The 26,966-nt window shown below is 46.0% G+C and overlaps 1 protein-coding gene and 1 pseudogene across 2 annotated transcripts in view; both read left to right on the top strand.

Annotated features, from left to right (window-relative positions):
• The first annotated feature begins 2,794 nt into the window (after positions 1 to 2,794).
• Positions 2,795 to 26,966, top strand: part of COL6A2 (collagen type VI alpha 2 chain) — a 38,725-nt gene continuing 14,553 nt past the window's right edge. Inside the window, exons 1-8 of one of the 2 annotated variants that reach the window (XM_066259151.1) lie at positions 2,795 to 2,996; positions 23,838 to 23,977; positions 24,157 to 24,755; positions 25,002 to 25,022; positions 25,755 to 25,820; positions 26,379 to 26,432; positions 26,515 to 26,559; positions 26,869 to 26,895. In XM_066259151.1, coding sequence (XP_066115248.1) covers positions 23,839 to 23,977; positions 24,157 to 24,755; positions 25,002 to 25,022; positions 25,755 to 25,820; positions 26,379 to 26,432; positions 26,515 to 26,559; positions 26,869 to 26,895 — 951 coding nt within the window. In that variant the 5' untranslated portion in view covers positions 2,795 to 2,996; position 23,838. The remainder of the gene's footprint in view (positions 2,997 to 23,837; positions 23,978 to 24,156; positions 24,756 to 25,001; positions 25,023 to 25,754; positions 25,821 to 26,378; positions 26,433 to 26,514; positions 26,560 to 26,868; positions 26,896 to 26,966) is intronic. The other variant, XM_066259149.1, reaches the window with a different exon arrangement.
• On the top strand, positions 11,844 to 12,828 carry LOC136323127 (lysM and putative peptidoglycan-binding domain-containing protein 1-like; annotated as a pseudogene).

Below are 26,966 nucleotides of genomic sequence, written 5' to 3'. Positions count from 1 at the left end.
CCAAGTCAATAACATTTGCTTCCTGTCTTCTGCCCTGGCCCCTGGTCAGTGACCCCACAGCTGTCCCCAGGGCATGTGTGTGGCTCCTGCAGTTGTGTGCTGGCAGCTCCTTTCAGCTGTGATCAGGCCCAGCACATCCCCATCCAGGTTGCACTGGCCTATCTTACTGGTCACTGGCTTGGCAGTCAGAGAACAGGGTGGGGTGCCATCTCATGAGGGTTCCTGGAGCCTCAATAGGGGTGGGGGGCTCAGCATCTTCCAGCAGAGGAAGTGCTGGATCTTATAAGGGAGGAATGGCCCTCCAAAAGCTGTGAGAGGTCAGAGACCTACAGACTCATGTCCTCAGGCTTCCTCCACTCAGATGACCTGGTCTGTGTTTCGGATCTCAGGTTATTCTGGCTGGGGTCTTGACCTTCACAGACTAGTGCAGTAAGCATTCAAACACACCTAGAGCCAGAGTCCTCTCATTATATCCTCTGCCAGAGATAAGATTTCCCTTCTGGCCCAAAAGACCTTTGGTTCTCACTCTGAGCCTCTCACTGTTGATGCACCACACAGGCCTCCTTTATTCCTCTGCAGGGCCATCCGTGCAACTCAGCAGCCAACTCAACCCTCCCTTCACACACCTGAGTCTTCATACTTGCAAGCTGCTCCCTTCCACAGGGACAGTTTCCCAGCTCACCCTTCATGAAATCTAGCAATTGGGCCTTCATTTGTGCCAGGAACTACCTTTACCTCTCATACCAGCCAGAACAGTGTCCCCTTCACCTGCCAGTGGTAGGCAAGCTAGCAGGAATCCCGGTACTCACTGTGTCCACTGGGGTCCTCCAAGAAGGAGGCACCAGGGGCTGGATGTGGTCAGAGAGCTAGGGGGCAAAGGGTGCGAAGGATCCAGAGAGGGCTGAAGATGATGGACTATCCTGCAGACCACAGATGAGAGCCCTGGAAAGGACGGAGGTAGGGGAGATGGGAGCTGGGTGGGAGAAGTGGCAGGCTGTTGGGAATACTTGGAGCCAAATGACTCCATAATGAAAGGAGTGGGCCTGTATTGATAGCCCAGGAGCAGCCAGTGAAAAGTGGAGCCCTGTGAGAGGGCAGGTAGGTGCAGAGTGCAGCACACAGGCCCTCAGTCAGCATGCTCCGGGAGAGGGCCTGAGCTGTGTTCACGGCCACCACGAGGCTGCTGCACTCTGCACATGTATACAGTCACACGTGCACTCGCATGTTCACAGGTGCACACACACACACACACACACACACAATAACAGTCTCTACATACATACACACACACACCCCCTCTCAAGTGCCCCCTGGCTCCGGGAACCCAGTGCCCACAGGAAAGGCGCTGTGGCCGAGGAGAGCAGTGACTGACATTGCCCAGGGAAGGAGGCAGTGGGAAGCAGAGTAGGCATGATGAATGTGCAGCGTGAGGGGGCTCTGGCAGCCAGAAACAAGGGGGAGGCCATGTACTGGGGCGCAGGCAAACTTGCAGGACTTTGGACAGCAGAGCAGGGGCAGCCTGTTCCTCCTCACACAGGAAACTGTTCCCCTTTGCTCAAACAGCCACTACTGCTAGGTTCACTAAGAACACAGTAGCCTGCCTGACCTGTGGTGACACAGTGGATAAAACATTGACCTGGAACGCTGAGGTCGCCGGTTTGAAACCCCGGGCTTGCCCAGTCAAGGCACATAGGAGAAGTAACTACTACGACTTGATGCTTCCTGCTTCTCCTCTCTCTCTCTCTCTCTCTCTCTCTCTTTCCCCTCTATCTAAAAATCAATAAATAAAATAACACAAACACATACAGTAGCCTCTACAGACTTTTGGTACCTTGCTATCCAGCCAGGAGATGGGACCCGGGTGCACAGAATCAGGGCACAGATGGAAAAAGGTTGTCAGGAAGACCAGGGAGTGTGCATGCAGGAACACACAGGTGACCAGGAAGCTCTGGGGTCTCTCTCCTTTGGTGGGGGGAGGGCTCAGTCAGAGATTTGCAAAGCTGCTCATCTAGGCTGGAGTGCACTGTGCTGTCTGTCCCCCGCCCCAAGTGGCTTTAAGATCCTATCCCACAGCCCAGACACCTAGAACCCAGTCTTGCCAACATCTCATCTCAAGGAAAAGTCCTGGTCCTGGGAGGTTGCCCCTCCAGGATTGAGAGTGGAAATCCCCACTAAAACTTTACCAGGGACCCCCTCTCACCCTCTCCCAGACTCCTCTTAGGTAGGGACATCACAGAGGCCCCAGGGCCCAACAGCAAAGACACCTATGGGGTTTTTAGAGGGAAGAGGGCCCTCACTCCCCAGCCAAAGCACCGGAGGCTCTGGCTGTCCAGGTTGCCTTTGCACCCCCCAGATGGCCCCTGCTCTCTGACGTCACTCTATAGTGCTCAGGGCACAGAGCTGGAGGAACCCACCTAGCACTCATGTTCTGACCAGTGGCATTGCGGAAGCTGTGTCCCGAGTCTGGCCGGAGCTGCTCTGTGCCTGAGCAGGGGACACTGAGTTGGGAGACGCCCGGCGGAAGGACCCTGCGGTACCTCCGCTAGCGTCAGCTCCTTCAAGGGGGAGTACAAGTCTCCTCGAGTGGACTCTGCCAGGGAAATGGGGCGAGAGCAACAGTTGGACCGGCCAGGCGAGGGGAGGGCCTCTTACTTTGTCCTGGACTGTTTCTGGAGAGGTGGCAGCGCCCCACCCTCGCCGCATCTTGGTTGGGGGCGGGGAGTGCTTTCCCTCTCCCACTCCCTTTCTGCCCTCCAGGGTTCCTCTCCTGTTCCCCTTGCCGGTCCCCCGCACGGGTCTATCCGCGGGGCCGTAGCGCCTCCCGGTGGCCGCGCCACGGGGGGCAGGGTTGGGAGGGGGCGGGGTGGATATAAAGACTGCCGCCCCTCCCGTCGTCCCCTCCCTCCTGCCCACTCGGCGCCGACTCTCGGCGGTCAGGACCCGGAGCCTCCTTGGGACGTGTCCGGCCAGGGCGCCCTGTGTGCGCTCAGGGTCAGGTAAGTGCCCCTCGACCCCGGGACCGGGACCCGCCTCGTGGGGATCTGTGGTCTGGCCCTGGGACCCGGACAAACCGTCTGGCGCCGTGTACTGGACAAGACAGTGCAGAAGCACAGAGGACCTGGGTCCTGTGGTCACCCCGGGTGGGCTCTCTCTGGCTGGCGCTCTCCCCCCCCCCCCCCATGGGCTCTTACCGCCGTAAAGGGCCCTCCACGGCCTGACTTCACCACTGGCCCCTAGATCAGAGGTGGGGCCAGGGGCTCCGAGTTAATGGTGTGCTGTCCCCCGCCCTTGGCCTCTTCTGGGACAGAGTTGGGAAGTGGGGTACTCCCTATTACTGGGTTCGGTGTTAAGATGCAGCAGTTTAGGCTGCCTGCTGGGACCTCCTCAACTCCCCAAGTCACCAAATCGCTGGAGGAGCTCAGCATCTGCAGTCAGAGCCCTGTGGGGCCCTGGGAGGTCTGGTGTTATCTGTGGCCTGGAGGACACCTTCAGAGGGTTGAGGGCCCAAGTCACCCCTGGGAAGGCCCCCCTCCCTTTGATGTGGAACCGGTTACAGGGTCTCCAGTGGGGCTGGCCCCTCTCCCCTGGGCTGAGAGAGTGTTCCTCCTCCTGGAAAGAGTGACCAGGCTAGAATGAGCTCCTGGCCACAACAGAAGACAAGGGTGTCTGCCATACCCCAAGGGTAAAAACAGGGTAGAGGGAGGACAGGTTACACAGCCCTACCCTTGGAACAGCTACAACCCAGCCTCCCCCCCATTCCTCTGAGGTTGGAGGCGCCTTCCACACCCTGGCCTCCTCTTCCCCCCAAAGTCTGCTGGGGAGACTAAGCAGGGAGCTGAGTGGCAGTCATAGGGAGTGAAGTGGGAACCCAGATGGCCATGCCTGTGGTGGCTTTCCTGCTGGGCCAATCCCACCCTACCCAGGACTCCTCACCCTTGCCAGCAGAGCTCCAGGGGCCCAGCACCCTCAGGGCATGGTGGGGTGGGGTTGTCAACCTCTGAGAGCCCTACTGACTGTAGTAACATAGTAACAACACACAGAACAGCAGCAGGGTGTGGTGGCTCAGATGTTCCCATCATTCCATGTAGTGCCCGCCTGTACCCAGGGAAGAGACTGCCGGCTCCTGCGCCCATGCCTGGGTCTACCTAGCTGTCCTAGAGGAGAGGGACTTTGCGTTTAGATGGATGCCCAAAAAGGAGTCTTGTTTTTTTTCTTTTCAGTATGAGAGTTCTGACCAGGAGGCCATCTTACATTTGTTTAACATCCAAGGCCAGTTGGCAGGACAGACACCAGCTCTAGGAGGGAAGTTGTCTGCCTTCCTTCAGTCATTCAGAGGCAGGAGAGTGGGGCAGAGGAGGGAGCCTGGGCCCCTGGGCAGAAGTGACTCAGAATCTCCTGACCAGACTGGTAGGGCTGGGCACCCCGGCCCCAGGTGTGTCCTCTTGGCTGGACCTGGGTTTTAGTAGGTCTCTGGGCCATTCTGGCCACTTTGAAACTGCCACACTGTGCTGGTGAAAGTGACCTGGGAGGCCTGTGAAGACCACAGCTGGTCAGGGCAGTTGTTGGACACGTCTGCAGTGGAAGCCACAGGGAAGGCAGAGTTCAGGGGGAAAGTTGGGCTTGATCCACTGGGCCACCTGGTCAGGTGGGGCACAAGTTCCTGCACTGGGCAGTGTACACCCCTACCCAGTGGCGACCACATTGCCAGCCAGCAGGGGTGGCTCTTTTGTGGAAGTCCCCTGCCCTTGCAATCCTTCAGGTGTCGTAGGGAGCCATGGGCAGCAGAGGCCTTCAGATGAGCTCTCCAGCAGGGCCAGACCAGGACAGAAAAAGAACAACCAGTGCCTGGAAAAGGGGCTGGGCCTGAAGGCCTTTCCTCAGCCTCAGCAAGGGGTGTGGGCCACGCCCAGCCTCCTCTTTAGCCTCTGGTTTCTCATCTGTAGAATGAGGTCAAGATTAATAGCACCTGCCCTTTCTTACCTGCCAGGGCTGCTAGGGTCTCCAGGTACATGGGTGTAGGTAGATCATGTTTGCAGCCACAAAACACTTTATAATGCCAGAAAAAGAACTAGCTCTTGTGATTGTAAGAAAACACAAATAGTTTAATTCCTTTTAAACATGGCCCCACATTTCGATGGGCCAGTGCCTCCTGTGGCTCCTTTTGCACATTGGTGCAAAGCTGGGGAACCCTGGTGCGGAACACACCTGCAAAGAAACAGGGTTCATAGGATACAGTTCATTGAACAAGGCCTGGTGGGCCGGCCCCATCCAAGGGGCACACGTTGGGTTTTGGCCGTATCATATCATATCATAGATCCACAGGGGACCTAAAACACGCCACACCAGTGGGTCAGCTTTATGGTGGCCCATTGTAAACACTGTGGTGAGCAGATGGAGGGTGGGGACGCCAGCTGTGCTGGTCCCTGCCCCCAGGAGAGCAGAGCCTGGGTCAGAACTTCTGAAAGGTATCCAGGCTTTCAAGCTGTTGTCAGACACCCACCAAAGAAAGGGAGAAGAACCTGGTGTCTGTCACCAGGGACAGACAACAGGCCGTGTCGCTGTCTTTTTTTCTTATTTGCCAATTTCATAGATGAGGAATGCCACCTTGTTGGTTTGTCTGCATGTTCTTAGAGGTTATAGTGTGGTTCAGCATTTTTTGATCACTGTTTGTAGTGTTGTTACCCATTTGCCGTGTGGGTGCTGATTTTTTACTAATTTGTAAGAGCTTTCTTTTCCCCAATTTTTATTATGAAATACATATAACAAAATTTACTGTCTTAGCCATTTTTAAATGTATATTTCAATGGGATTAAGTACATTCATATTGTTGTGCCCATCACCACCACATCCTTCTTCACAATTCCTTTTGTTTCACAAAACTGAAATCTGACCCCACTGAACACTTAACTCCTATCCCCTCTCCCACGCCCTGGTAGCCACCATTCTGCCTCCTGTCACTATGATTTTTGAGATACTAAATATCTCATACAATTGGAATCATACAATATTTGTTCATTGTGACTGACTTATTTTATAAGCATGAGTTCCTTAAGGTTCATCCATGTTGTAACGTGTCAGAATTACCTTTCCTTTTCAGGCTAAATAATATTCCATTGTATGTATATACACATTATACTTACCCATTCATCTATCAATGGACACTTAGGTTGCTTCCACGTTTTACCCATTGTGAATAGTACTGCTGTAAATATGAGTATACAAATATCTCTTTGAGAACCCACTCTGAATTCTTTTTAGTATATGCCCAGAAGTGGAATTGCTGGATCATGTGGTAAATTCACTTTAATTTTTTTTTTTTTCTGTATTTTTCTGAAGCCGGAAACGGGGAGAGACAGTCAGACAGACTCCCACATGCGCCCCACCGGGATCCACCTGGCACGCCCACCAGGGGGCGACGCTCTGCCCACCAGGGGGCGATGCTCTGCCCCTCCGGGGCGTCGCTCTGTTGCGACCAGAGCCACTCTAGCGCCTGGGGTAGAGGCCGAGGAGCCATCCCCAGCGCCCGGGCCATCTTTGCTCCAGTGGAGCCTCGGCTGCGGGAGGGGAAGAGAGAGACAGAGAGGAAGGAGAGGGGGAGGGGTGGAGAAGCAGATGGGCGCTTCTCCTGTGTGCCCTGGCCGGGAATCGAACCCGGGGCTTCTGCATGCCAGGCTGACACTCTACCACTGAGCCAACCGGCCAGGGCCCACTTTAATTTTTTTAAGGAACCACCACACTGTTTTCTTTACCTTCCCACCAAACAATTTTAATTTCTTCTTTCTTTAATTAATTAATTTGTTTATTTATTTATGAGAGGAGAGGAGGCAGAGACAGACTCCAGCATGCGCCTCAACCGGGACCCACCCGGCAAGCCCACTAGGGGGCAATGCTCTGCCTATCTGGGGCCCCTGTTTGATTGCAACCAGAGCCATTTTTTAGTGCCTGAGGCAGACACCATGGACCCATCCTCAGCACATGGGGCCAACTCACTCCATTGGAGCCACAGCTGCAGAAGGGGAGGAGAAGCAAGTGAGGGAGGGATAGAGAAGCAGATAGGCACTTTTCTTATGTGCCCTGACCGGGAATCAAACCCAGGATATCCAAATGCCAGGCCAACACTCTACCACTGAGCCAACCAGTCAGGGCCCAAACAATTCCAATTTCCCCACATTCTTTCCAACACTTTTTATTACCTGAGTTTTTTTATACTTGCCATCCTAATGAATATAATGTAATATCTCATCATTTTGATTTGCATTTCCCTAGCTAATAATGTTGAACATCTTTTTGTATGCTTATTGGCCATTTGTAATTCTTCTTTAGAGAAATGTCTATTCAAGTCCTTTTCACATTTTTGAATTGGGATTATTTAGGAGGTTTTTGTTGTTGACTTTTCATCCTCTAAATATTATGAATATTAATCCCTTATAAGAAAATGATTTGCAAATATTTTCTCACATTCTGTAGGTTGCTTTTTTAGTCATAATTTTCTTTTTTATTTTTATGAAGTCCAGTTTGTCCTTTTTTTTTTAAGTTGCTTATGCTTTTAGTGTATATCCTAGAAATCATTGCCAAATCTAAAGTTGTGAAGATTTGGCCCTATGTTTTCTTCTAAATTTTTATAGAATTAGATCTTTCATTAGGTCTTGGATCACTGTGAGATTATGTTTATGTATGGCATTAGGTAAGGTTCCAACTTCATTCTTTTGCATGTGGAAACCCAGTTTTCGCCTGACCTGTGGTGGCACAGTGGATAAAGCGTCGACCTAGAAATGCTGAGGTCGCCAGTTCGAAACCCTGGGCTTGCCTGGTCAAGGCACATATGGGAGTTGCTTCCTGCTCCTCCCCCCTTCTATCTCTCTGTCTCTCTCTCCTCTCTCTCCCTCTCTGTCTCTCTCTCCTCTCTAAAAATAAATAAATAAAATTTTTTAAAAAATTAAAAAAAAAAAAGAAACCCAGTTTTCCCGGCACTATTTGTTGAAAAACTTATTTTCTCCCATTAAATGGTCATGACACTCTGTTGAAAATCATTTCATTATATTTGTGAGGATTATTTCTGGGCTCTCTATTCTATTCCATTGGTCTGTGTTATCTATATGCCATTACCACACTGATTTGATTATTGTAGCTTTGTAGTAAGTTTTGAAATCAGAAAGTATGAATTATTCAACTTTATTCTTGTCTTTTAGGATTGTTTATGCTCTTTGGGGTCTTTTGAGACTCCTTGTGAATTTTACAATGGATTTTTCTATTTCTGCAAAAATCAACATTGAGATTTTGGTAAAGATTGTATTAAATGCTACTTTGGTAGTATTGACATCTTAATATTAAGTCTTCTAGTTCATGAACATAACATAGGTTTCCATTTATTTATATATTTAATGTCTCTCAGAAATGTTTTGTACTTTTCAGTGAATAAGTATTTGACCTCTTTGGTAAAGGTAATTCCTAGGTACTTTATTCTTTTGATGCTAATGTAAATAAAATTGTTTTCTTAATTTTCTTTTTTCATTGTTCATTGTTAGTGTACAAAACTGCAGCTAATTTTTGAGTGTTGACTTTGTATCCTGCTACTTTGCTAAATTTATTTTAAGTTTTTTTGAGGGCCCTTTAACGTTTTCTAAATATAAGATTATATCAACTGTAAACCGATATTTTTATTTCATCTGTTCAATTTGAATGCCTTTTATTTCTTATTCTTGCATAATTGCTCTGGCTAGGATTTCTAATACTATGTTCAGTAGAAGTGACAAAAGTGGACATCGTTGCCATTGAGTATGATGTTTGTTATGGAATTTTTATATATAGCCTTATTATATTGAGGTAGTTTTCTTCTAGTCCTAATTTGTTTAATGTTTTTATTATGAAAGTGTGTTGAATTTTAACAAAAGTTTTTCCTGTATCAATTGAGTTTATCATAAGGGTTTTTTCCTTCATTCTGTTCATATGATATATTACATTCACAGACTTTTATATGTTGAACTGTCCTTGCATTCCAGAAATAAGTCCCACTTGGTCATGGTGTTTACTACTTTTACTATCCTGCTGAATTATGTTTGTTGGTATTTTGTTGAGAATTTTAGTACCAATATTCATAAGGGATATTGGTTTGTAGTTTTCTTTTCTTGTAGTGTCATTGCCTGGCTTTGGTATAAAGGCAATGTCAGCCTCGTAGAATGACTTAGGAATAATTTCCTCCTTTTCATTTGAAGTTTGGTGAATTGAAATTGAAAAGTTTGAGAAGTATTGGTGTTAGTTTTTCTTTAAACATTTGGTATAATTTACCAGTGAACCATCATGTCAAGGGCTTTTCTTCGTTAAGAGATTTTCTTTTTTTTTTTTTTTTTTTTTTTTTTTTTGCATTTTTCTGAAGCTGGAAACAGGGAGAGGGAGTCAGACAGACTCCCTCATGCGCCCGACTGGGATCCACCCGGCACACCCACCAGGGACGACGCTCTGCCCACCAGGGGGCGATGCTCTGCCCATCCTGGGCGTCGCCATGTTGCGACCAGAGCCACTCTAGCGCCTGAGGCAGAGGCCACAGAGCCATCCCCAGCGCCCGGGCTATCTTTGCTCCAGTGGAGCCTTAGCTGCGGGAGGGGAAGAGAGAGACAGAGAGGAAGGCGCAGCGGAGGGGTGGAGAAGCAAATGGGTGCTTCTCCTGTGTGCCCTGGCCGGGAATCGAACCCGGGTCCTCCTCACGCTAGGCCGACGCTCTACCGCTGAGCCAACCGGCCAGGGCCATTAAGAGATATTCAATTACTGTTTCAACCTTCTTACTACTTATAGGTCAGTTCACAATTTCTATTTCTTCATGATTTGGTCTTTCCAGGTTTTGTGTTTTTAGAAATTTGTCCCATTTTATCTAGGTTACTTGATTTGTTGGCATACAATTGTTTATAGTACTCTCTTAAAATCCTTTTAATTTCTGTAGATATGGTAGTGAAGGCCCCAGTTTCATTTCTGACTTCAGTAATTTTTTATTTTCCATAGTCCATCTAGCTTTAGGTTTATCAATGTTGTTGCTCTTTTCAAAGAACCAACTTTTGGTTTCATTTATTTTCTCTGTTGTTTTTATGTTTTGTATTTTATTTATTTCTGCTGTAATTTTTATTATTTCTTTCCTTTTGCTAGTTTTGGATTTAGTTTGTTCTTTTTCTAATCACTTAAGTTGTAGACTTAGATTATTAATTATAAATGTTTCATGTTTTTTATGTAAATATTCAGAGCTGTAAATTTCCCCCTTAGCACTGCTTTCACTGTGTTTCATAAATTTTGATATATTTTGTTTTCATTTTTATTAGTCCCTGAGTATTTTTTAGTTTTTCTTGTGATTTCTTATTTGATCTATTGGTTGTTTAAGAGTGAATTATTTAATTTCCACATTATTGTGAATTTCCCATTTTTCTTCTGTTATTGACTTATAACATTATCTAATTGCAATCAGAGAAAATACTTTGCATAATACTTTATTTTTAAACCTATTGAGGCCACCATTGGTGTTACATTTCCCCCCATAATTTCAAGCCTCTTCCTCTCTGACTTTACTTCAAGGGGATTTAAAGGTTTGCATCTTTTCCCTACATTTCTTTTTCTTTTTCTCCCTTTGGGAGCCATATACTGAGGACTATGACATTCAAAAGTAACTGCATATACATGCCCAGGAAAAGAGGAAGGCTCAAAAAAATTGAGAAGACCTTACATTTATATCACAAGCTGATCCTTGGCACAGATATAGCCTACAGTAGTCAAAACAAAGCAAACAAACAAAAACAGCAAACCCTAAGGAAAGGAATCTGATTTACCGTTACCACATTATTAGATTTAAATATCCAGTTTTGAACAAAAAAAATCACAAGATGTACAAAGAAACAAGAAAGTATGGCCCACTCAAAAGAAAAAATATGTAAGCAACAGAAACTGTCCTTGAAAAAGATCTGATGGTAGATCTACTAAAGAAAGACTTTAACTCAACCATCTTAAAGATGCTCAAAGAACTAAAGGAAGGCATGGAGACAGCCAAGAAAACAATGCCTGAACAAAACATAAATATCAATAAAAAGACAGAAAACCTAGATAGAATCTAGAAAAAAATCATTGGTCCAAGTGTCAGTTTCAGGCACTAAAAATAGCTCAGTTAAGTTGAGAATCCACCCCAAACGGGTTGCTGGTTGGATCCCGGTGTAAGTGGATGCGGGACTCTGTCTTACTATCTCCCTACCTCTCACTTAAGGAAGGAAAAAAGGAAGGAAAAGAAAAGGATGGAAAGGGAAGGGGAGGGGAGGGGAGAGGAGGGGAGGGGAGGGGAGGGGGAAGGGGAAGGGGAAGGGGAAGGGGAAGGGGAAGGAGAAGGGGAAGGGAGAAAAGGAGGAAAGAAAAAAGAAAGATCTCAATAAAGATAAGTACAAGAGCAGTTATAAAAACTGTTACCCCAACCCTAGTGGATCAACCGCTGAATGGGGCGGAGCCAAGAAGTAGGGGGGCCCGAAGGCAGAGCTGCCAGACCTAGTGACAAACTGAGCCGAATGTTGAGGAAAGTGTCTGGAGTTCAAAGGTCAGAAGTCAATGTTGCGCATTGTAGAGGGTCAAAAGTCGGAGAGGTACTAAGGAGAGACTCAGGTAGGGACTGAATACTCAGAGTACAGATTTGTGGGATTGGGGCTTGAAGGAAGGAGAAGCGAGGGTGGAGGGGGGTGCGTAGTGCTGGGGGAGACGGGGAGACTTGGGAGAGAAGACAGAAAGGAATTCCCTGGTTATTCGTTCCCAGTTTCCAGGCCTGTCACTATCGGTCACTTATTCAGGCGTCCTGCAGTTAAGACCCCAGCTGCCTGCAGGGTGAGGAGATGGCTTCTCCTTCTAGACAGGCCCCCCTTGGTGGGTCAGGACTGCTTCAAGGGAGCCAGGCTCATTCTTATGGAAGCCTGGTGCAGTCTGCCTGCTCCCCAGTGAGGGAAAGACGCCTGGAGCATCAGTTGGCGCCTGGAGACACCCTGGCTAGACTAGCACTCAAATACGGGGTGACGATGGAACAAATTAAGCGTGCAAACTGCCTTTATACTAATGACTCTATCTTCCTGAAAAAAACCCTCTACATCCTCGTCCTAACAGAGCCCGGAGACCTGTTCAGTGCTTTGGATTCTGAGAAAGAGAAAGATAGAGAGGAAGAGATTCGCTGAGTAAGGATGAAGTTTGTCCACACTCAGCTGAGAGGAAGAAACAAGAGACAGACAGGTTCAGGACGTGCCATTGGTGAAGTCCTTCCCACACCTGGCTGGGAACCCCCCAGCCCCATCAATGACCTCTCTGCCTCTGATTTCTTCAAGAAGCTTGATTCCCAGATCAGCCAGTCAAAGAAGGCTGCTGCTCAGAAGCTGAAAAAAGGGGAAAGTGGGGTACCTGGGAAGGAGTCAGGTTTTCACTGGAGCTCCCCTCAGACGCAGCAGCGAGCAGTCCTGGGTCCTGTGCCACTGACGCAGACCTCTCGAACCCAGACACTTCGGGATCAGGAGGATGAAATCTTCGAATTCTGATGATGTCCCCAGAACCGACTGAGAGAAGCAAGATGATGAAGGAGCAACTTGAGGGGGAGAGGAGTCGGAGATGAGGCTCAAGAACACGGCTTCCCAGCCCACCTTCCTCACTGCTGCCTAGCTCGTCCATCAAGAGTTCCTTGGCCTGGGCCAGTTTTATTGGCAAAAGTAGGGGGTAGGAAATAGAACCCTTCTCAGTTCTTGGGCTGAATCCAGAGTTGTCCTTTAGATTCAAAAGGCTCTTTGCTATTCTTTTCACCATTCCTTGGCCTTAGAGCAGGGAAACAGGGACTCCCCAGCCCTCAACTTCCTCCTAATCTCCAACTATGTTACTTAATTTATTTGGTGCTATGTTGAAGTAATATTTATTTGCTGAATTTTATTCTTTCCCACTCTTAGCTGAAAAATGAGATTTTTATAGCCCTGGTGTGAGAGAAATCCAGGAACAGCGAGCTAGTGACTGCTGGCTGCCCACCTTCTCCACCTTCTTAGCCAAGCATGTTATTGAGGACGGGGCAGTCAGTGATCTAACCCACTGCAGAAATGGTGGGCTGTGCCAGGCCTTTTTCTCAATTTCAGAATAAACAATTTGGACCTAGTCTTGACTCACTAGTTCACTATAACTTTTTCATAACTCTTGGTCTGAGAAAAAAAACAGTGATGTAGATACCCGGGCACCCTGTTCACCCTTCTAACCTGCTGCTCTGTTCAGCCTGTGTGAGGCTAAGGGATGGAAGAAGAATTGCCTTGGCATTTGAAGAGGACAGCTTCAGGGGTCCTTTTGTTGTGGGGAGCTTTTTGTTGTACCCCCTCTACACCAGAGCCTGTTTGTTGATCTATGCCTTGCTCCTCACTGTGTATTTATTTGTAGTTTGTAACACTGATCTGCGGTACAGTGTTTTTGAGTTTCTTAAACAGAAGTAGGCAAGGGAACCCCAATATACTGAGTCTCCTGTATGGAAACAGTGAGTGGTGAGATAAGTGATGTTTGTGTACCTCCATGATGTTAGAAGATATAAGAAGCTGGAGAGATTAAACACTTGAGTCCTATGCAAAAAAAACAAAAACAAAACTGTTATTATTGTAACAATAATGTATAACTCCACTTTGATTTTATTTTTTGTATTTTTTTTCTGTGGGTTTTTTTATTAAGTGGGAGAGACAGGGAGGCAGACAGACTCCTGCTAGTGCCCCAACCGGATCCACTTGGCAAGCCCTCTATGGGGCAAGCCATCTGGGGCATGCTCCATTGCTCCGCAACCTAGCTATTTTAGTGCCTGAGGTGAAGCCATGGAGCCATCCTCAGCACCAGGGGTCAACACGCTCAAACTATTTGAGCCATTTGAGTGAAGAAGCAGATGGTTGCTTCTCCTGTGTGCCCTGACTGGGAACTGAACCCAGGATTTCCACATACCAGGCCGACACTCTACCACTGAACCAAGCAGCCAGGGCCCCACGTTGTTTTCTACCTGATTTAAGAAAGCTAATTTTTTGCCAATATATCTCCACGGACAAGTGAAATAAAAGACCAAATAAACAAATGAGACTACATCAAACTAAAAAGTTTTTGCACAGCGAAAGACACTATTAACAAAATAAAAAGACAACCCACACAATGGGAGAACATATTCACCAATACATCTGATAAGAGGTTAATAACCAAAATTTATAAAGAACTTCTAAAACTCAACACTAGGAAGGTAAACAATCCAATTAAAAAATGGGCAAAGGAACTAAATAGACACTTCTCCAAAGAGGACAAACAGATGGCCAATAAGAATATGAAGAAATGGTCAATATCACTAATCATCAGAGAAATGCAAAGTAAAACCACAATGAGATACCACCTCACACCTGTCAGAATGGCGCTCATTAACAAAACAACACATAATAAGTGCTGGCAAGGATGTGGAGAAAAGGGAACCCTCCTGCACTGCTGGTGGGAATGCAGACTGGTGCAGCCGCTGTGGAAAACAGTATGGTATTTCCTCAAAAAAATAAAAAAGGAAACTGCCTTTTGACCCAGCCATCCCACTTTTACGAATATATCCTAAGAATCCCAAAACACTAATTCAAAAGAAGATAGGCACCTCCATGTTTATTGCAGCATTTACAATAGCCAAGATCTGGAAACAGCCCAAGTGTCTATCAATAGATGAGTGGAGAAAAAAGCTGTGGAGCCCTGGCCTGTTGGCTCAGCAGTAAAACATCAGCCCAGCGTGTGGAAGTCCCAGGTTCTATTCCCAGCCAGGGCACACAGTAGAAGCACCCATATACTTCTCCACCCTTCTTCCTCTCCTTTCTCTCTGTCTCTCTCTTCCCCTCCTGCAGCCAAGGCTCCATTGGAGCAAAGTTGGCCAGGGTGCTGAGGATGGCTCCATGACTTCCGCCTCAGGTGCTAGAATGGCTCTGGTCGCAACGGAGCAACACCCCAGATGGGCAGAGCATCGCTCCTGGTGGACATACCAGGTGGATCCCGGTTGGGCACATGCAGGAGTCTGTCTGCCTCCCCACTTCTAACTTTGGAAAAATACAAAAAAAAAAAAAAAAGCTGTGAGATATATATATATATATATATATAATGGAATACTATGTGACCATGAAAAAGAAGGAAATCTTACCTTTTGCAATTGCATGGATGGACCTGGAGATTATTATGCTAAGTGAAATAAGTCAGGCAGAGAAGACAAATATCATATGATCTCACTTATATGTGGAATCTAATGAACACAGTGCACTGAGAAATGGAAGAGAGGCAGAGGCAGGGTCACAGGGAGCAGAGGGACAGCTGTCAGATGTAAGGGAGATAAGGGAGAGATCAGAGAAGATGAAGGGATTAATGAAACTATATATATATATAATACATAGATAGAGATAACAGGACAGCAAATCCCAGAGGGAAGGGGAGGAGTGAACCAGGGGGAGGGGACAAAGGGAGGCAATAGGGGATATGTTGTTGGAGGGTGAGGATGTTATATCAAGTGGCACAATTGAATCCATGTTAACACAATAAATTTAAAAATTTAGTAATAAAAGAAAAGAAAAGAAACCTTATACGCCTTAAATAGGAAGGAAGGAAGGAAGGAAGGAAGGAAGGAAGGAAGGAAGGAAGGAAGGAAGGAAGGAAGGAAGGAAGGGAGAGAGAGAGGGAGGGAAAAAGAAAGCTAGGAACTATATGATTTCACACATAAGTGAGATATAAAACTGAGACTCATGGACACAGATAAAAGTGAAGTGATTACAGAGGTCAGTAGGGAGTAAAGAGGGATAAATATACAGGGACAGAAAATGATTTGACTTTGGGTGATGAGCACACAACACAATTAACCATTCAAATTTTCTAAATAAAGTTTAAAAAAAGAAATGAGTACTTAATAAAAAAAAACTATTAGTCTAAAAGTCTATTAGTATTATTGTAACTTTGACTGTAACTCCACTTCTTTTTTTCTACATAATTTAAGGAGTTAATGTATTAGAAGTATCTGCTGTGTTTTTGGACATACAGTATATAAAGATGTAATTTTCATCTGGAACTAATACAAAGTAATAATAAATGTAAACTGTAATTGAAGAAATCTTTTTCTTAATTTTAAAGAAGCAAGGCCCTGGCCGGTTGGCTCAGTGGTAGAGCGTTGGCCTGGCGTGCAGGAATCCCGGGTTCAATTCCCGGCCAGGGCACACAGGAGAAGCGCCCATCTGCTTCTCCACGCCTCCCCCTCTCCTTCCTCTCTGTCTCTCTCTTCCCCTCCCGCAACCAGGGCTCCATTGGAGCAAAGTTGGCCCCGGGCGCTAAGGATGGCTCTGCCTCAGACGCTAGAATGGCTCTGGTTGCAACAGAGCAACGCCCCAGATGGGCAGAGCATCGCCCTCTGGTGGGCGTGCCAGGTGGATCCTGGTCAGGCACATGTGGGAGTCTGTCTGACTGCCTCCCTGTTTCCAACTTCAGAAAAATACAAAAATAATAATAATAAATAAATAAAATTAAAGAAGCATGTTATTTTGTGGTATCAATAACTGAAATGGCTGGAGATGGAGTTTTATACATTATTAAAGTCAAGCTGGTATAACTTCAAATTAGAATAACTTTAGGATGTTAAATGTAAGCCCCATGGTAACCACAAAGAAAATACCCAAAGTATATATACAAAAAGAAGTGACAAAGGAATGTAAATGTTTCACTACAAAAATCAACTATACAAAAAAGAAGGAAATAATGCAGGAAATGAGGAATAAAGAACTATAAGACATATGAATACAATGGCAAAATGATGAAAGTGAGCCTCTCCTTATCAGTAGTTACTTTAATTATGAATGGGTAAACCCTCCAATCAAAACACAGAGACTGGCAGAATGGATTTTTTTTTGTGTGTATTTTTCTGAAGCTGGAAACAGGAAGAGACAGTCAGACAGACTCCCGCATGTGCCCAACCGGATCCACCCGGCATGCCCACCAGGGGCTACGCTCTGCCCACTAGGGGGCGATGCTCTGCCCCTCCGGGGTGTCGCTCTGCCGAGACCAGAGCCACTCCAGCGCCTGGGGCAGAGGCCAAGGAGCCATCCCCAGCGCCTGGGCCATCCTTGCTCCAATGGAGCCTCGGCTGCGGAAGGGGAAGAGAGAGACAGAGAGGAAGGAGGGGAAGGGGGTGGAGAAGCAAATGGGCGCCTCTCCTATGTGCCCTGGTCGGGAATCGAACCCGGGTCCCCCGCACGCCAGGCCGACACTCTACTGCTGAGCCAACTGGCCAGGGCCCAGAATGGATTTTTTTTTTTTAATTTTTTTTATTTATTTTTATTTTTTTTTATTTATTTTTTTTATTTATTTATTCATTTTTTAGAGAGGAGAGAGAGAGAGACAGAGAGGAGAGAGAGACAGGGGGGAGGAGCTGGAAGCATCAACTCCCATATGTGCCTTGACCAGGCAAGCCCAGGGTTTCAAACCAGCGACCTCAGCATTTCCAGGTCGACGCTTTATCCACTGCGCCACCACAGGTCAGGCCCAGAATGGATTTTTTAAAAAAAGATTCAATATATTGCTGTCTACAAGAGATTTACCCTATATCCAAAGATACAAATAGATTGAAGTGGAAAGATGGAAAAGGTTATGCCATGCAAAAAGGAACCAAAAGAATGCACGAGTAGTTATATTAATATCAGATAAAATGGACTTTAATCAAAAACAGTTATGAAACAAAGAAAGACATTATATATTAACAAAGGTTCAATACAGCAAGAAGATATGACAGTTATAAATATTTACACACTAATGAATCATCAAAAATTTAAACCTTAAGAATGTAAAATCTTGATCATGCATTGGGACAACTGTTGCCTTGCCTCTTGGTCTGTTTCCATTCTGCTCATGTTGCTTTTGCTGTAATGAAGTTCATGTGTAGAAGCCCAGTTATCAAGAGTATGAACTTGGACTCAAGTTGCGTGGGTTTGGACCCTATTAGCTAAAGACCTTGGACAAGTTACTTACACTTAACTTTAAGTTTCCTCATCTGTGAAATGGTGTTATAATCTTACCTATGTCCAAGGACTGTTGTGAGTACTAAGTGTTGTAGCATACTGTCTGGTGGAGAGTAATCACAGAAGATATTTCATTGTCATTTTATCCTTTCTATTTTCTTTTAAGACTTTTTGGTCCCTATTTTGCATTCAGTTACCTCTCCTGAGATTTATTTGGGTGCCCTGTGTGAGATAGGATTACCTTTATTTCTACAGTCATGTCCTCAGTTTGTGGATGTTGCTATGCCCACTGCTGTGTGGTCTGCTCATTCCAACACCGAAACCACAAATGCTTAATTACTGTAATTTTATTTTATTATCTGCACTTGATAGCATGTTTCCTGTTAACCCTTTATTTTTTTATTTTTCTGAGCTACTTTTACATGCGCTTCCAGGTGAATCTTAGATTTATTTTGTCGATGCAGACCAGCAAAAAAGCAAACACTTTTTTTGAAGATTTTAATCAAAATTTTCATTCAATTTTAGATTTAGTTAGAAACAAATGATAGCCTTAAACATTGTGTTTCTCATCCAAAAACAAAATTCATCACTTGGATGAGTTTCTTAGAATTTTTTCGTTTTTTCCATAAGTTTTGCGTATTCTAAAAATAGATTATTGGTAATTTTATTCCTTGGATTATAGTATTTTTTCATTACATTATTTAATTGGTTGTTGCTAACAGAAGATCTATAGCTTTTTGTATATTCTGTATGTATGTATGTATGTATTTGTCACTGCCTCACTACATTTCCCTCTCCCACCTTTCTCTTTTTCCCCTCAAACTTTGTTCAGTTGATGTCATTGGATTTTCTGGGTAGACAATCCCATCTTTAAACAGACAGTTTCCATGTCTTTCTTTCCAAGTCTTATATTTTAGGGTTATATATTTTATTTTCCCCAATATTATATTTTATTTTCCCCAATCTTATTGCTTTGGCTTCCAACACAAACTGAATAAATGAAGTGAGAGGAACACTTTTTGTCTTTTTCTGTTTTTGTACTCTAATGGACATTCTTTGAGAGCAGGAATTTTTAATCCAGGATCAGGTCCGTAGATAGTCCCTATGAATTCATAAAGGATTTCATTTCTGATGTATGCATATCTGTGCATTTGTGTCAAGGGAGATTATCCAGAGCCCTAAAAGCATCTGTAGCACACAAGAACCTCTAATTCTGTTTTTGTGTAAAATGATATTGGCTCTTCATTTGAAATTTATATCCTTTATAATATTAATCCAACTCCTAAGTTTCTTGTGAGGTTTTGCCTTGTCTTTTTTTTTTTATCATAAATGGACATTTGGGGGTTCTATTAAAGCAATAACATGATTTTCTCCTTTTTATAATTAATCTGACTTACATTAATATCAATATATTCCCTAGTGTGGCATCATTGTGTTTCTAACTAAATTTTTGTTCTGGTATAGTGGTCCTTAATATGCTACTAGATTTTATTTTCTAATATTTTTTAGGATTTTTGCATTTATATTCAAAAGTGAGATTAATGTGTAGAGAGGTCCTTCTAGAGATTTCTTTTGTCAAGTTGCAGTCTCAAATTTTGCCAAGTTTAAAAATAAATTGAAAAGAAGCTTATAATATTATGTTCTGAAGCAGATTAACTAGCAGATACATGTTTGTCCAAGATGATGCAAAAGAACTCATTTAAAAGCTGTCTAGGCCAGAGCTTTTTGGGGATGTATTTCCTTCCAGTGTGTCCATTTTTTCCAAGGCAGAGTCCAGCCAGTTCCTTGCCTCTTATCAAAACTTATCCCAAAAAATTGGCTTTCACATTTATTACCTTAGAGCTACATGTGGTATGTGCTCTTAAAAACAAGCAGCCACAAAAGCCTTTCTCACATACCATATTATTTTATTCATTAAATTTGTATATTTATATATTTGTTACTTATTCATTAGACTTTCTAAAAAAAACTTTCTATTTTACTGGCCTTTTCACAGAATCAAGTTATCTATTTATTATTCTACTCTGGTTATGTTTTTAATCAGTTGATTTATTTTTTTCTCTCTTTCTCTTGCTTTCCTGAGATTCATCTTGTTAATTTTCTTTGTCTCTAGTTACTTCAACTGCATGCCTAATTTGTTACACTAATTTCTTATTTTATAACAAAGCATCTAAGGCTATATATTTTCCTCTGATTATGGCTTTGGCCTTCTCCTGTGTGTTTTTTTTTTTCATTGTCACTAAATCCTATGTGGTTTTTGTAAGACAGAGTATTTTAATTTCCAAATACTTTGGGGGGGTTTTATATGTGTTTTATTAGTGACTGGTTTTGCATTGTAGCTCAGAGAATTTCCAATTAAAAAAAATAAATTTAATCTTTCTTGTGGCTTACTCTAGGATCAAATTTTGTAAAAATTTTAAAAGAACATATATTCCTTACTTATAGGTTTCAAAAACATTAAGATATAATATGTATTTGTTTTACTCACATTATCCAAATCCTTTGTTTAAAATATATATATTCCTTACCTGTTACTATCAAAGTTTTATAAAACATGACATTCAAATTCGCTATTTTTTGTTTATGTGATCTGCCAATAACTTAAAAACATGAGTTAGTCTCCTGCCAGTTTTGCAGTTTTTCTTTAATTTTTTAGATTTTACTTTATACAGTTTTATGTTATAAAATTTAGTACATAAAGACTTATAACTAGACTAAAGCCTTTATCTTTTCTTTGGCTCCATCCCATATGTTTCTGTCTTAAATTGTACCTAGTCTCACACAATACTGACACTCAAGTGTCATTTATATCCACCTCTCCCCACTTCATTTTCTTTGCACAGTCTGTGACGTTCTATTTCAAGTGTGACTCTCATAAACCTCATGGAGATGGTTTTCATTTTTTGACCCAACTTAAGAATGCTTGTCTTTAACAGAAGAGTTTAAACCATTCACATTTATTGTCACAACTGATCTAGGTAATATTTCTGGCATTTAACTGTATGTTTCCTTACTCCTCCCCCTTCATTTTCTCTATTTTGTGATATTTCTCACATTTCATTGCTTTTTAATTTATTTGTATTTATTTCTCTCTTATTTGGAGAAATTTCTTGCAGGAATTTTTTAAAATGGTATATAGGTGGCATAGATCTGAGTCAATTTTCACCTGAGACTTTTGTTCTTGTACATGAAAGAAGAGATGACTAGGAAGACTTTGTTGGTTCATTTTATTTTTCTCAAAATTCTCAGGTTTTTTACCTCATTGTCTTCAGTCTACAATTCTGTGGAGAAAAGTTTGATGCCTTTATTAGTTCTCTATTGCCACTTAATAAATTGCCTCAAAATGTAGTGATTTAAAACAAAAGCATTTACTATCTCATCATTTATTTAGTACAGGAATTTAGGAGGGGCTTGACTGAGTGGTTCTAGCTCAGAGGCCCCGAGGAGGGGTGCAGTCACAATGTTGGCCAGGGTCATGGCCATCTAAAGCCTTGACCGAGATGCAGTATCTGCTTCTAAGATGGCTCACTCCCCCGGCTGTTGGCTGGAGGCCTCAGCTCCTTCCCTCTGCAAAGGCTTCTTGAGAGTATTCATGTTTAGCTGGCTTCCTCTTTAGCAAGCAATCCAAAAAAGCCACAGTCTCTTTTATGACCTAGTCTTGAATGTCACACACCCTTACTTCCAGGTTATTCTGTTGGTCATACAGTCCAGCAATGATTCAATGTGAGAGGACTTCATAAGGGCATGGATACCAGGAGATAAGAATAATTGGGGGCCAACTTGGAAACTGTCACCACATTGTCAAAGTGATTTTTCCTGTTAGGTGTTTCCTATATTTTGTTGTTGCTATTGTGTATTTCCCTATGTAGATACTTTTAATTTTTTTTAAATTAGAGCAAAGAGTAAGATTTTCCACCAGTACACTTTATTATGTGGCCTCTTTATTGTGTTACGTGTATGTGTATAAGAGTGTGTATGGGTATAGCATGTGTTGTGTGTGTGTGCCACCTGTATGTGTTATGTGTGTGTGATGTGTGGGGTGTGAGTGTGTGCACATGCACACACACAGAGAGTAGGGCCAGTCTGAGTGCAGACTTTCTGGCCCCTTGGTCCTCTTCTCCCCCATCTGTAGCATACTAGTCTGACTGGCACCCATAGCACCCCCACTGAGAAATCTCCACCATGGGGGCAGCAGGGTGAGGGGTAGTGGAGGATGGAACTGTGCCTACATTCTGATGTTCAGCTGAATTAAGGCCCCCTGACTAATTTCCCATGGTGGCCATTACCAAATGGTTGATGGATCTAGACCCATTGGCTGTGACTGTCAACAATTCAACTCCCTCATGGCCTCCAGGTTCTTTAGAGCCCTAGTTTACCCCACCCCTCACTCTACCTTCTCAGTCCCCACCTCAACTATGTGGCCCCTAACCCTTCTCTTTGAACCAGCTCTGCTCAACCAGTAGGTCCCTTCCTTGGACTAGTTTTCTCAGTCTGGCACATCTATCACCCTCTGCAGGGAACCCTTGTGGATTCTCTGGTGCTCCCACTGAGCTTGCTTTGATCTCAGCAACTGCCAAAACCTACAAGGTCACAGCTATTACTTGCAGGATCACAGCATCTTGTCCTAACCATGTCCCCATGTCAGGGAAGTAGGGTCATGCCTTGTTCACTGCTAACTATGCCAGGACTAGCCCCTATCACCATAAATCCAGGTGTAGCAACATCTGCCCCCCTGAGTCCAACTCCTCTCAAACATAAGAGGTTCCCACAGTGTGTAGGGACATCACCAGTAAAGCTGTATTGAAGTGCCCCAATGCCTCTGCTTCCCCACAAAGCTCTCAAGGCACTGCCTCTCATCCTCAGCCCTGCGAGAGCCTAGCCAGCTAGTGCTGCTCCCAACCAGCACTGCCCCAACTTCCTGGTGGGGCCACATCTTAGTTGGGTCTGCCCTGTGTACTGGGAGCTTTACAAAGCAGCTACATGGATGCTTGCATGAAGCAGGCTGCAAGGGTTCCCACCAGAAAGGACCAAGCGCCTTCCTTACCTTCCCACAGAAAGCCCTTGTACCTCTCACATCTGGTCCCAAACCCTAGCCAGCCTGCCCACCCATGCCAGCCTCCAGGTTCTCTCCTTGCCTGTGTAGGCACAGAAGGCAGCAAGTGGCAGGGAAATCTCAGATTCATGAACACATGCCAGGGTACAGTGACTGGCTCTGCAGAAGATCCCTCAACCCCAAGCATCCACTCCTTGCCGGCCCCCTAGGCCTGTCTGCATTTTAGCTCTTATAATCCAGGCCATTCTCCCTAACCAGTCAACATGGGGTCTTTGAACTGCTGGAATCAAGTACCAAGGCCCACCCTCCCTACCCCACCCTGGGCCTCTCTCACCCCTCGCCTGATGCCCCTCCTCCCAATCTCTCTCTTTGTCTCTCTCTCTCTATCTCTCTCTCACACACACACACACACAGACACACACATACAAGTGCGTGCGTTCCTGCAAGCTTGCTCGCCCCTCTGCCCTAAGCACCTCCCCCTCCTCACTTGGCAGTCACTGGTATTTCAGTCCCTGAAAATCTACCTGTCTTCCAGACCCAGGCTCCAGGGCAGGAACAGTAGTGAATATGCTAATCCCACCCAAAACAGAGACCGAAGCTGGCAGTCTCTATTCCCACTAAAGTTTGTGGCCTCCACCCAAGGTTCTGGAGCCCAAATGCTTGCTGACCCACATGAGTGTGCTGATCCCATCATGGCAGGAAGAGGACTATGGGTCCAGGAGGAGCTGCTACACCACACACGCTCCGTGGAGCGTTGTCTGCAGCGGTGCTCTTCCCTGTTGCAGGATGTCAGGGACCATGGGTGCTGCCAAGATGTTCCAAGGTTCCTGCTCCGCCCTCCTGTTCTGGGGATTCCTGGGGACCTTGCATGCCCAGCAGCAGGAGGTCATCTCACCTGGCACCTCTGAGAGAAACAATTGCCCAGGTACAGCCATGGGGGCCCCTGGGGTCAGCAAAGGGGCAGCAGGCACAGCTGGTGGAGAGGCAGGGCTCATTGTGCAGGTGTAGGGCAGAGCCCAGGACCACCCACATGCACGGGGGCCTCAGGATGGCTCACCGTAGGCCCTCCGTGTGCAGTCCTCTCACTTCTTCTGTGTCCCCCAGAGAAAGCCGACTGCCCCATCAACGTGTACTTTGTGCTGGACACCTCGGAAAGCGTCACCATGCAGTCCCCCACCGACAGCCTGCTCTACCACATGCAGCAGTTTGTCCCGCAGTTCATCAGCCAGCTGCAGGATGAGCTGTACCTGGACCAGGTGGCCCTTAGCTGGCGCTACGGCGGTCTGCACTTCTCCGACCAGGTGGAGGTGTTCAGCCCGCCGGGCAGCGACCGGGCCTCCTTCACCAAAAGCTTACAGGGCATCCGCTCCTTCCGGCGAGGCACGTTCACCGACTGTGCGCTGAGCAACATGACCAGGGAGGTCCGGCAGCACGGGGGCAAGGATGTGGTCAACTTCGCAGTGGTTATCACCGACGGCCACGTCACTGGCAGCCCGTGCGGTGGCATCAAGCTGCAGGCTGAGCGGGCCCGTGAGGAGGGCATCCGGCTCTTTGCCGTGTCCCCTAACCGGAACCTGAACGAGCAGGGTTTGCGCGACATTGCCAGCACACCCCTCGAGCTCTACCGCAGCAACTACGCCACCATGCGGTCGGACTCCACCGAGATCGACCAGGACACCATCAACCGCATCATCAAGGTCATGGTGAGCAGGCACCACGCCCCAACCTCCCGGTGCCATAGCCCAACCACCGACATGGGCTGGAGAGTGGGATCCAGAGCCCTGGGACCCAGTCCCTGGGCATGCCCCTGTTTACCCCTCTGTGAGTGAGACCACTGAAGGGGCCCTGCTCCCTCCTGCTCTGGTGTTCTGATGTTCTGCCTTCCCTGCCACATAGGGAACTGCCCCAATCTCGTTGCTAACCAGGGTTTTTCTCTCTCTTTTCTCCAGAAACATGAGGCCTATGGAGAGGTGAGAGGCATTTCTTTCCTTGCTGCTCCAGCTGCACTCTTTGGCTCTGAGGTGCTGACCCACCAAAGATTACACAGCTTACCTTGCCAGCTCCCTGGCACTCCCTGGACACCAGGGAGAGAGACCCTTTTGCTTCATGTAGGGCCTGAGACTCTTGAGTTTGGGATGAAAGGCTTCTGACCCAAACCAGCTTGTTTAAACCCAGGAGGTCAGTGTTAGGGTCATCCACTGAGCACGCACTAAGTAGATGAGTGTTGAGGCCCTCTGGACTGACAGGCTCCATTCACCTGAGTCAGGCCAAGAGAAGACGGGTGGCTGGTTGGGTACCTAGCATGGAATCTGCAGCCTTGGGTCCCTGCTACTCCCCCATCCCTTTCAATCCCAGTGTCAGCTCACTGCCCAGGAAGAAATGCCTCCCACTAAGCTAGGATCCTATAAGCACACACTTCCCTAGAAGAGCTGCTCACAACACAGTGGTATAACACACAAGCACAAGGGTGCCTGGCCAGCTGTTATTTAATCCTTGCTACTGTCAGTCATTGCTCAACCCAGCCTCAGTTTCCAAAACTTGACTAGAGCTTATATAGACCCCCACCCTGGTAGATACTTCCCGAGTTTGGTCCTTCATCCATCCCTGTGCTTGAGACAGCCTACCCCCAGCAGGCCGGGGACCTGGGCAGTGTCCTCCCCCTCTCCCAGCTGAGACTCATCATGCTGGGCTTCTTGTTTCAGTGCTACAAGGTTAGCTGTCTGGAGATCCCCGGGCCCCCCGGTCCCAAAGGCTACCGTGGACAGAAGGTAAGATTCCCAGGAAGGTGAGATGCCCTACCAGGAAGCCCTGATCCCTCTTGAACTGTGAATTTAGGGTCAACTAAAGCTCGATGGACTCAACACTTCTAATCCTGGAGTAACTAAAATTCTATTTTTATCTACTTCTTCTTAAAAGGCATTTTGAGAAAAGTAGGGACATTTTTTAAATTATGAACTTTCATTAAAATACTCTTACAAAGTAAACAAGTTGGTGTTGTGGGCAGTTTTAAGGTGGGTGCCATCCAAGCTGGTATGGAATTAGAGCCACTGCTACAGAGGCCTGGCAGGCACCCCACCCTGGGACTGTCAGTCAGAGCTGAGAAACAGTCAAAATGGGCCCTGGTCTGACAGAGGCCAGATTCTCACGGACAGTTGAACTTACCATGGGATGTCTCAATGTGACATTGCCATTGTCACCTGGGTGGGACCAGCAGCCAAGCAATGCTGACCATGAGACTTACTCTTCCACTACCCAGAAGCCAGTGACAGGGTCCCTGGTGGCCCCTCCCTGCCTCAGTTTACTCATTTTCTGCTGTCTGCTTTTAGGGTGCCAAGGGCAACATGGGTGAGCCTGGAGAGCCTGGACAGAAGGGACGACAGGTAAGTGTCCCCACACCCCATCCAGTAGCCCCTGCTCTCCAGGTTGGGATTGCAGCCATGACTTTTTGTTCTTCTTATACAGGGGGATCCAGGCATTGAAGGACCCATCGGATTCCCAGGACCCAAGGCAAGTTGCCCCTGGCCCCGCCCTAGTGGTTGGAGACACAGCGGTAAACCAAGGGCCACCTGGCTCCAGGTGGAGCCAGTCTACAGGGTCAAGATGTCTCTGGCCCAATCTGCCCTCCCTTCTCCAAACCCAAGGAAGTGAAACATCTCAGTATTTTGAGTGTTATCCCCAAACCAAGCATCTAACCTTAAGCATAACCCAGTCATGCCTCCCCACTGAAGGCTGAGTCCCACCACCCACTCTGATGGACTGCTGGGTCCCACACACAAGCCCCACCTTAATGCTGCTTTTCTTTTCTTCCAACCTCAGGGTGTTCCTGGTTTCAAAGGAGAGAAGGTGAGATTCCAACACTGAGTAACCAGACTCCATACAGCTTCTGCTTAAGCTTCAGCCCCAGCTCCTCACAG

Source organism: Saccopteryx bilineata, chromosome 2, assembly GCF_036850765.1.
Source record: "Saccopteryx bilineata isolate mSacBil1 chromosome 2, mSacBil1_pri_phased_curated, whole genome shotgun sequence".
NCBI lineage: Eukaryota > Metazoa > Chordata > Mammalia > Chiroptera > Emballonuridae > Saccopteryx > Saccopteryx bilineata.
This window is presented reverse-complemented; position numbering and strand designations above follow the sequence as displayed.